Source organism: Nuphar pumila, chromosome 13, assembly GCF_984573655.1.
Source record: "Nuphar pumila chromosome 13, dmNupPumi1.hap1.1, whole genome shotgun sequence".
NCBI lineage: Eukaryota > Viridiplantae > Streptophyta > Magnoliopsida > Nymphaeales > Nymphaeaceae > Nuphar > Nuphar pumila.
Window position 1 is genome coordinate 14,142,704 of NC_143261.1, and position 10,637 is coordinate 14,153,340.

Below are 10,637 nucleotides of genomic sequence, written 5' to 3' on the forward strand. Positions count from 1 at the left end.
TACATCAATCAAATCTCAAAGAGGGGCATGAGGATAAGGATGACTTAGGGGATGAGTGAATCTGGACCCATGTGTCTATGAGTAGAACCAGTATTCGGCCCAAGTGCTTAGCAAAATACCTCAACCCGTTGGTTCACTTTGCTCAACAAAGTACTTAACCAAGCACATGGGCCAAGCAATTAGCAAAATGAGACCCTAACTCATGGCCGGCACATATATGATGAACCAAGGCATGATCCACATAAGGAACAGGCGTGGGGGCCACTTTTTTTTTTTATAGGGGACAGCTAGTACGTGGCACCAGTTGGTTGGGCCGAACACTTTATAAGTGTTCTGCCCTAAACACTGAATCTGCTCCGCACACGCACCGTACCAGTAACTTCTGACACATAAATCCCCATTTCACAGAACACGAGCCACAAAATGCACTGTTGTCAGTATCGAAATCGGACCTGTATCGTTCGGCAAATGATTCAGGTGAATCGGCCGATATGGATTCCCAGGTGAATCATTTTGGATCGGCCAAAAAATAATTAAAAAATATTACGTATTAATCAGAACGTGACATGTTAAATATTTTTTAAATTTTAAGCTATTTTTTTTACATTTATTAAAAAATAACAGATTCAGGTCAGTATCGTATTGATTTTCTGGCGATACAATAGGTGTCGGCCGATTCATGCCGATACGCACCGATATTGACAACACTGAACAAATGTACACAACTGCAGCCATCAAATGAGTTGCATGACCCACAATGTGCAACTTGGAGATGGCATTATTTTTATTAATTATAATGGATCCATAATAGGTAGAAATTATTACAAATAAATGGAAAGTCGACCAAATGAAATTTTATTGCCAAATCCACACATTCTATTAATAATGATAACAGCACCAACTTCTTTATCTTCTAAGGTCCAACTTTGGGCATGTGCACATCAAAACCATTATCCATCCAATCACCAAACCCTCCACCCATGTTCTTCACATTTTTGAAGTCCTGCAAGCCACGCCCATTTTCACATTTTCAATACTCAATAAAAGAGATATGGCAATAAGTAATGAAATTGATAATCATAACAACTATCCTCGCCCCCAAGAGCTCAACTCATATGGTAGTGGCCAATGTTGTCAAAATGGTATTGGCTATCGAATCTTGTGGCCAATGATTCAGGTGAATCGGCCGATACTGATTCTCAAGTGAATCATTCTGAATCGGTTAAAAAATATTATGTAGTGACGTGTTAAAACCATTAAAATAACATTAAAATTTAATTTTAAGCATTTTTTATATTTATTAAAAACTAGATGATTTAGGTTAGTAGCGTATCGATTTTCTGCCGATACTATATGAATTGACCGATTCAGGCTGATTAGCATAGATGCAACTCATCAACATCACCAAGTTGACCGGATGTCACTATTAAGATAGACACCTAATTAGAAGGACACCTTTTTTGAAAGGATGATCTCCTCCCAACGGCTATCGTCTATCTCTATCGTGTTATCCACATCTCTTAGAAAGCTTCCTTTTTCTGCCTTTGTCTCATGTATTATAAATGTCTTGTACCTCTCCTTAGTTGGTAAGCGAATATATCAAAGCAAGCTTCCCGTGGATGTAGGCTGTATAGCAGAACCATGTAAAATTTCTGTGTTGATTGTGTCTTCATTCCTGTGGGTGTCTACAAATTGTAACAATCTCGGTAGTTACACCAGCTAAATCGTAACCCGGTGTTGCATGTAAATCGTGACATAGCGAGTCTAGAAATCGTTATATGACTTTGCCTGTAAATCGTGACATGACAATTCCTATAAATCGTAACAAGGGCAGCAGTCGCACCGCGTAAATTGCTACATGAGACTGCATACAAATCGTGACATGGTATCAGAGAGTGCGATCTGGGCAGATTGATTGTTGTTCTTCAATCTCAAATTAGCAGCCCTTATTCTGCATCTATGGCCAATGATGGGAGAAGCTCAACAAAAATCGAGACTCAGGAGCAAAACCCCAGTTTGAAGATTACTACAACTCTCCTCAACGAAAGCAACTATCTGTCATGGTCCAAGGCAGTTACTCTCTTTCTGAGTGGCAAAGGAAAGCTTGACCACATCACAGGTAAAACTCTCAAACCTGATGTGACTGATGCCACATATGATGATTGGCAATCTGTCGGCCATCTAGTTATGGCTTGGCTTCTGAATTTTATGGAAAGAAACATAACATAAGGCTATTTATTTATTAAATCTGCTATGGAACTATGGAATGCCCTGAAAGATCTTTATGGGCAACAAAACAATGTTGCTAGAATCTATCAACTCCAACAAATAGCCCAACTCCAAAAAGGAGATAAGCCATTCCATAGTTATTTGAACACCCTAAAAGGAATGTGAGATGAACTTAGCCATTATCACCCCATCGCCAATGATGTCAACACATTGAAACAAAGAGAGGATGAAGATAAAGTTTTTAAAATTCTTGTTAGATTAGGTCAAGAGTATGAGAGCATTCGTAGTCAAATCTTGATGACTAGTACGTCTCTTTCATTAAACACCATCTGCTCTATAATTCAAAGGAAAGAAACTTGCAAAACTGTTATGGAGTCTCAACAAAAGACTGAAGATGAGACCCATGATAGAATTGCTTATACAACCTCAAATCTGTGCAGTCGTAAATCTAAAAGCACCAATTATCAAAATCGGAGCAAACCAAAGTTTAAGTGCAATCACTGCAAGAAGAATGGTCACACCAAAGATCGATGCTGAAAGATTCATGGAAAGCTCATAAGAGGAAAAAATGAAAAGGAAGGATGTCTAGCCGTCAATATGGATGACCTTACCAAGCTCCTTCAGCAGCTTACTCATTCAAATCTGGCCATATCAACTTCAAAACCATCAACAAGAAAACAAAGAAGAAACTCCAGGCACTCCTATAGCCTATAATGATATGTCATGCTCCAGCAAATGAATTCTTGATTCTGGAGCCACAGATCACATGACTGGTCAAAATACGTTGATTGATGATATTACCCTAAGAGCCAATAATCCGGTCCGCAATGCTAATGACGTGCTTGTGCCGGTTCAAGGGATCGATCATGCCTCCTTCTTTGAAGGAAAGGCTAAAGAAGATGTGCTTTTGTTGTCCAACTTCCCTGCCAATCTTATTTCTATCAGCAAAATTACCAAGTCATGTAATTTCTTAGCTATTTTTTTTGGCTAATCAAGTTGTGTTTTAGGATATCCAGAGCAAGAGGGTGATTGGTAGAGGATAAGAGCATAATAGACTATATGTCCAGGATAATAACCCTATGAGTTTTAATGTGCAGAAACCAAGTAACCCCCACAGACTATGGCATCAAAGACTTGGTCATCCCTCGGACAAATCTTGAATATTATGTTTCCATCATTAGTTAGTGACAATACTTCCTGCGATGCATGTCAATATGCAAAGAAAACAAGAAACTCCTTTAACATGTCTGAAAGTCGATGCAATAAAAATTTTGAGCTTGTTCACTCAGATGTCTGGGGGCTAGCCCCTGCCACTTCTTACTTAGGATTTAAATATTTCACTACCTTTATTGATGATCACTCTCGTGCCATGTGGATTTATTTTCTGAAAAATAAAAGTGAAGTTTTAAAAGCATTTAAGAATTTTTCACTACAAGAAAACACGTTGTTAGCGACGGACGGTAGCGACGGAATATTTCCGTCGCTAGTTAGCGACGGATTAACGAGCGAAAAATATACGTCGCTATAATCCATGAAGCATACGAAACCAACGATGAAATATAGTCTGTCGCCCAGTCCGTCGCTATTTTGCAACGGATTTTGCGACATACTATTTTGTCGTTATGTCCGCATGATTTATCGACGACTCTTGCGACAAACTTTAGTTCGTCGTTAAGTAGCGACGGACTTGGCGACGACGTATCGTCTGTCGCTGGTTTCGTAAATTTGATTTACGTGGGCGTAGCGACGGATTAAATCCGTCACGAAGCCGTCGCTAAGTTTCGAATAACCTTAATCCCAGACAACTTTTCCTTTTCTTCTTTCGCTGCTCCCACCGTTCGCCGGTCCCACTCCCGCCGTTCGCCGGTCCCACTCCCGCCGTTCGCCGGTCCCACCGTCCGCCGGCCCCGCCGCCCGGAGAAAGGTAAAGGATGCCCCCCCGTTTTCCGGGACTGGGTCGACCCCCTGCCGAAAACGCTGGGGGTTGACCCCCTGCCGGAAAGTCAGGGGGTTAACCCCCTGCTGTTCCGGCCGGGGGTCGACCCCCCTGCCGGAAACACAGGGGGTTAACCCCCTGCCCGAAAACGCGGGGGTTAACCCCCTGCTGGAAATGGCAGGGGATTAACCCCCTGCGTGAAAATGCAGGGGGTTAACCCCTTTCCGTTTCTGGCAGGGGGTTAACCCCCTCCTGTTTACGGCAGGGGGTTAACCCCCTGCGTTTCCGAAAGGGGGTTAACCCCCTGCGTTTTCCGGCAGGGGGTTGGAAAGGAAGGGTGTTAACCCCCTGCCTTTCCGATAGGGGGTTGACCTGGGCAGGGGGTTGACCCCGGCAGGGGGTTTAACCACCTGTCGTAACAGGCAGGGGGTCAAGCCTTTCCTGCTCAGGCAGGGGGGTGAACCCCTGCTGTTCCGGCAGGTGGTCGACTCACTGGCGAAAAGGCTGGGGGTCGACCCCCTGCCCGAACAGGGGGTCTGAAAAATAAAAGTGAAGTTTTAAAAGCATTTGCTCCATGGTTCAAACTCAATTCAGTATCAAAGTTAAAAGGTTAAGATCTGATAATGGTGGGGAGTATATAATTGAGGCCTTTAAAGAGTATATGGCTCAAGAAGGTATCCTTCCTCAGAACACCTACGTTGGCACACCACAAGAGAACATCATTGTCGAAAGGAAAAATCGACAACTCCTCAATGTTGCTCATGCTCTCATGTTTCAAAGCAATGTTCCCAAAGAATTTTAGAATGAGGCTGTGTCCACCGTTGCATATATTCTCAACCGGATACCGAGCTCTGTTATTGAAAACCAAACTCCCATGAAGTTGATCTGGGGAAGGGAAATGTCTTTATCTCATCTTAGAATTTTTGGGTGTAAGTGTTTCGTTTATATCCAAGAAGCCCAACGAAGCAAATTAGATAAACACACTGTCAAATGTGTTTTTTTGGGCTACTCCACCGTTAAGAAAGGTTTTAAATGTTATGACTCAAAGGACAAAAAAATCTACACATGTAGAGATGTACAGTTCTTCAAAAAATGAGACTTATTTTCAAAAAGAGAATGGGGATGAAATTCAGGGGAAGCATGTAGTGAAGAAAGATGTTGTTCTCCATGTAGTCGACAATCTGGAATCAAATAACCAAGGAGATGTTGATGAAGGACCAGATCGTGTAGGGAGCTCAAATAAAGATAATGATCAAGTTATCGAGCAACCTCGCAGGTCATCTCGAACTACTTGAGCTCCTACACGTTTGCAGGACTTTTATACCTACCTGGTAAGAAGGCTAGATGACCATCCTATTGAAAATTATGTTGATTTTTCAAAGGTCTTGAACAACTACTTTGCTTTTCTTAGCAAAATATATTCTCAAAGTGAGCCACAAAACTTCTCAGAAGCTGAAAAAGATCCAAACTGGAAAACTGATATGAAGGAGGAATTGACTCCTCTTGAAAAAAATAACACTTGGGATATCGTGCACTTACCTCTAAGAAAAAATAACACCCAGGTGGAAGGCGTGGACTATGATGAAATATTTGCTCCTGTTGCAAAGATGAGTTCTATACGGATTCTTCTCTCCGTGGCCGCAAACAAGAAGTGGAGAACGTATCAGCTTGACATAAAAAAAGTTTTTCTTCATGGCGACCTTATTGAAGAAGTTTACATGAAAATTCCTCAGAGCCTTTAATGCTCAGGTAAAAATCTGGTATGTAAACTAAAAAAGTCATTGTATGGCCTAAAACAATCTCCTCGAGCATGGTTTGCCAAACTTAGTGACACTCTTGTCGCCTTTGGGTTTGCTAAATGTGAAGCAGATCATTCAATGTTTGTCACAAAATAAAACAACAAGACCACCATTGCCTTAGTCTATGTGGATGACATAATTCTTACCAGTGATGATGATTCCTTAATTTCAAAGCTCAAGAAGTATCTTCATAAAAAATTCAAAATTAAAGACTTGAGGATATTAAGATACTTTCTGGGAATTGAAGTAGCACACTCTGAACAAGGGATATTTATATGCCAACAAAAGTATACGTTGGATCTCTTAAAAGAAACAAAAATGTTGGGTTGCAAACCATCTGAAACCCCCATCGAGGTCAATCATAGATTAAGACAGGACGTTGGAGAACTCATTAAGGATATCTCAAGCTTTCAGAGATTGATCGGTAAGCTCATCTATTTGACCATTACTCGGCCAGATATAACATATGGCGTTAATGTCATTAGCCAATATATGCATTCTCCTCGAACACCACATTTGGAAGTTGCTCACAGAATTCTGAGGTATCTAAAGTCTACTCCTGGTAAAGGAATTCTCATGAGTAGAAATGATGATCTTAGTATTGTTGGGTATAGTGATGCTGACTGGGCTGGAGACATAAATGACAGAAGATCTACTACAGGCTATTGTACTATGGTTGGAAAAAATCTTGTTAGATAGAGAAGTAAAAAGCAAAGTGTAGTAGCTTGTTCAAGTGTTGAGGCAAAATACGGAGCAATGGCATCAACAACATGTGAGTTAGTGTGGATAAAACAACTGCTCCAAGACATAGGAGTCAAAGTTATAGAGCCAATACAAATGAGATATGATAACCAAGCAGCAATTCACATTGAAGCAAATCTAGTATTTCACGAGTGGACTAAACACATTGAGGTGGATTGCCACGTCGTTAGAGAGAAGGTTCAAAGCAAGGTTATATCAACCCCGTTTGTCGGAAGCAATGAGCAGCTGACAGATATTCTTACCAAAGCCCTGGGAAATGACAAATTCACAGAAATATGCAACAAGTTGGGGCTCATTGATATCAGCTCCCCAACTTGAGGGGGAGTGTTAAGATATATGCCTAATTAGGACACTTTTTTTGGAAGGATGATCTCCTCCCAACGGCCATCGTCTATCTCTATCGTGTTATCCTCATCTCTTATAAAGTTTTCTCTTTCTGCCTCTGTCTCGTGTATTATAAATGTCTTGTACCTCTCCTTAGTTGGTAAGCGAATATATCAAAGTAAGCTTCCTGTGGATGTAGGCTGTATAGCCGAACCACGTAAAATTTCTGTGTCGATTGTGTCTTCCTTCCTATGGGTGTCTACAAATCGTAATAATCTCGGCAATTACACCAGGTAAACCGTAACCCGATGTTGCATGTAAATTGTGACATAGCTAGTCTAGAAATCGCTACATGACTTTGCCTCATGACATGGCGATTCGTATAAATCATAACAAGGGCAGCAGTCGCACCACATAAATCGCTACATGAGACTGTCACGAGTTCCAAACCCACAAGTATGCACCCTTAAAGCTGAGCTTACTCCATTGCAGCATTGCAGGCAAGGGGACGCGTGGTTATACGCTAATGAGCTGGATGAGAGACTTCTTCTTTCGTCGATTATCCCCAAAGGAAAAGGATTAACATCACATAATTTCACAGACAACTTACAGCATTGAGAAGATCAACACATGCACCCGATCCTCTTTGGCCAGTTTGGCAGCTCTTTATCACATCAAAAGGTTCTTGGTCAGGATCTTATGAGAATCAATAATAATAATAATAATAATAATAATAATAATAATAATAAAGTAATTTCTCAAAGAAAATTACCACAACAATATGATCGTTCTTACTGTAAATGGCTGAAACCTCCTCTAAAAATCGAGGGTTTTTCTCTCTACCTGGAAAAACATTAAAAGCTAGTAAATGCGAAGAAAAACAAATGCATGGGAACTCTGCAAATTTCTTTATAACAAAGGGAGGGAAGGGATGCCAGTGAAGGAGCTAATTTTAATACCTTGAGTTGTGAAGAACAAGTAGGGAACATTTACAGCGTTCTCAACGTGTCCCTTGGTAAACTCTTCTTTCGTCCTACACCAACACCAACATAAAGTCACCCCTTAAAATTTCAGAACTATTCAGAGAAATAAATAAGCATTTCGGTACCACAAACTTGTTTGGTTAAAATCAGGTTAACCAGAGTCCCATGAGTTATTCTTTTATTCAGAAAAAAATTAACAAAATACATTGAAGTTTGATTTATTAGCATAACTGTGGTAGTATTATACTTTTTTTTCCTTTTCTTTTTCTCTTATTTCCTGTGCAATCAATTTATATGAGGAGGTACTTTGAGTAGACTTCTTCTCTCAAAGAGAAAAAAAAAGTGGAAACATGGTCAGAGATGAAGATAGAGGTATATATAAAGAAGATAAGAACAAACCTGACATCAAGGAAGCGATGCCCAGAAGCCAGTAATTCCTTTGCTGCATGGGAGTTTACAGTAACAATTGCTTGTTTGCTGGAGATTAAAATTACTGTTAGGAAGAGAAAAGAGAATTTTATATATATATATATATATATATATATATATATATATATATATATATATATATATATATATATATTGGTAGTTTGCATAATCTCTCTGTATATATGAATAATGGTACGGTGCTCCGGTGTACCTACTCCCACATACTGTAAATCATGGTTGTAGGTTGTATCTTCTCAATTAAACCTTATGGTTATGGATGCACTCAACATAGTTTATTTGATAGGAATCATGCATTGCATCATGTTTTTAACATAAAAATATGATTTTTTTTTTTATACATTGTGAGCAGTTGACTTTTAAAAGTCTTAAAAAACATACATATATGCTATAATCACATGATCCATATATATATATATATATATATATATATATATATATATATATATATATATATATATAGAGAGAGAGAGAGAGAGAGAGAGAGAGAGAGAGAGAGAGAGAGAGAGAGAGATTATACAAACTACCAAAGGTACAAATTGTAAGAAATAGGCATTTCCAACATTTCTTTTCCAAATCCAACTTTGCAGATGTGTTCGCCATGATCTATAAACACTTGAATTTTGTTTTTCACTTTTTTTGACAAAAAAAGTTTTTTCGAAGCTTGAATAATCACAAATTTGAGTCTGTTGACTTTTAAGTCCTAAGGAAAATACGATCAAGCATATTGAACACATCTATATGGTCAGTTTTTTCAAAAAGTTAGAAAAAACCCTTCAAAAATTCAGTTTGCATTTAGTTTGTAGGATTTTGATATGTAAGATCAGAATTCTCCCTCAAATTAATAATAGATGAAAAAAACAAATATGTTAGAGAGAAAGATGAAAACATAAACAAGATAGGAGGACAACCTGACATCAAGGAAGCAGTTCCCCGATGCTGTTAGATCCTTTGATGCATGGCCGTTGACAGTGAAGGGCGCTTCTTTGCTGGAGATCAAGGGAACTGTTAGGGCTGGAAGATTCTTTGCTGCATCGGCGTCCACGGCGGTGGTTGCTTCTTTGCTGGATATCAAATTAAGGAGTTGTTAGAAAGAGAGAGAAAAGAAGGCAACCCAAAACATATCGAAAGATAAGAATCGTTAAAATAACAGAAAATGAAAAAAAGAAGCGAAGTGGGGGTGTGGGCTCGGTAATCCCACCCGATGATCACCCGCTTCGATGAGAAGCTTTGTCAAAAAACAAAAAGAGATCGTAGTCGCTGAGGCGGCGGCCCGAAGGCAAATCCAGTACTCAAATTCTTAAACAAAGTACTCGACCAATAAAAACACCGAAAATCTCTGCGTGCAATGATTCTCTGCTTGGGGCAGAAAGTTTTTGGCGTCGAGTATTTTATCAAGTACACTGCACCGATTATCAGATCTTGTTTTTTTAAGTAGGAGAAACCGCCCCAGGCGCAGAGACCTAACCTATCTGGGTCTCTGTTCATGTTGGAGGGCTTATCCCTCAACCCCAGAAAGCCGCTAAGCTTCGGCTTATGCAAGAGGGTAACGTCCATGGGATTTGAACCTAGACAGCCCATCCAACGGTCTAAGCCCCAACCCCACTACGCCAAACCCCTTGGGCCTGAACGATCATCAGATCTGTTAGTTCCATCACCTTGTGATTGAACGTTGCAAGTTCAAATCCCAATGGTACTTTGTATAACGGGTGGCGGCATCTGCCTAACCCCAGCTTGCCTATAAAAAAAAAGTACACTGCACCGAAATAAGAGAAGCACTTACCATTGCATGGTGGCCATGAGGTCTGTTTAGTAGAAAATCGCTGTTTGGCGCCCCTTGTTTGTTTTGGGAAACAGGGAGGTGGGAAAAACGATGAGGGAGTTTCCGAGGGAAAGGGAGAGACAGAGAGCCCGTTGGATGCAGACTTGTGTGGTTCAGTCCACGGGAATTTAATGGCCACGTATCAGAGGAGAGCGCACGCAACAAGTTTTTAAATAAATAAAAAATTATGAAAAACTGGCGTATGAATTTGGAAGCCTTTTAAATTGACTAAAAAAACTGTCACACCCGTGATTCCATATTCACTCAATTTGACTTTCGGTGAGTCGAAGACTTGTTTAGGTCAGTTCAAATCCTAAATGTTTTACAGGTTGTTA

The 10,637-nt window shown here is 40.0% G+C and overlaps 1 protein-coding gene across 2 annotated transcripts; it reads right to left on the reverse strand.

Moving 5' to 3' along the window:
- Positions 1-646: 646 nt before the first annotated feature.
- Positions 647-10,396, reverse strand: LOC149817845 (thiosulfate sulfurtransferase 18-like). 2 transcript variants are annotated; one of them, XM_089985443.1, is made up of 7 exons: positions 10,264-10,396; positions 9,392-9,544; positions 8,433-8,510; positions 8,010-8,083; positions 7,823-7,893; positions 7,661-7,714; positions 647-1,003 (listed from the first exon to the last, which is right to left on the reverse strand). In XM_089985443.1, the coding sequence occupies exons 1-7, from the start codon at positions 10,278-10,280 to the stop codon at positions 914-916; spliced, it is 537 nt and encodes a 178-aa protein (XP_089841569.1). In that variant the 5' UTR covers positions 10,281-10,396; the 3' UTR covers positions 647-913. The 2 variants fall into 2 exon arrangements, with proteins under 2 accessions (XP_089841569.1, XP_089841570.1); XM_089985444.1 differs by lacking the exon at positions 7,661-7,714.
- Between the last annotated feature and the right edge of the window lie 241 nt (positions 10,397-10,637).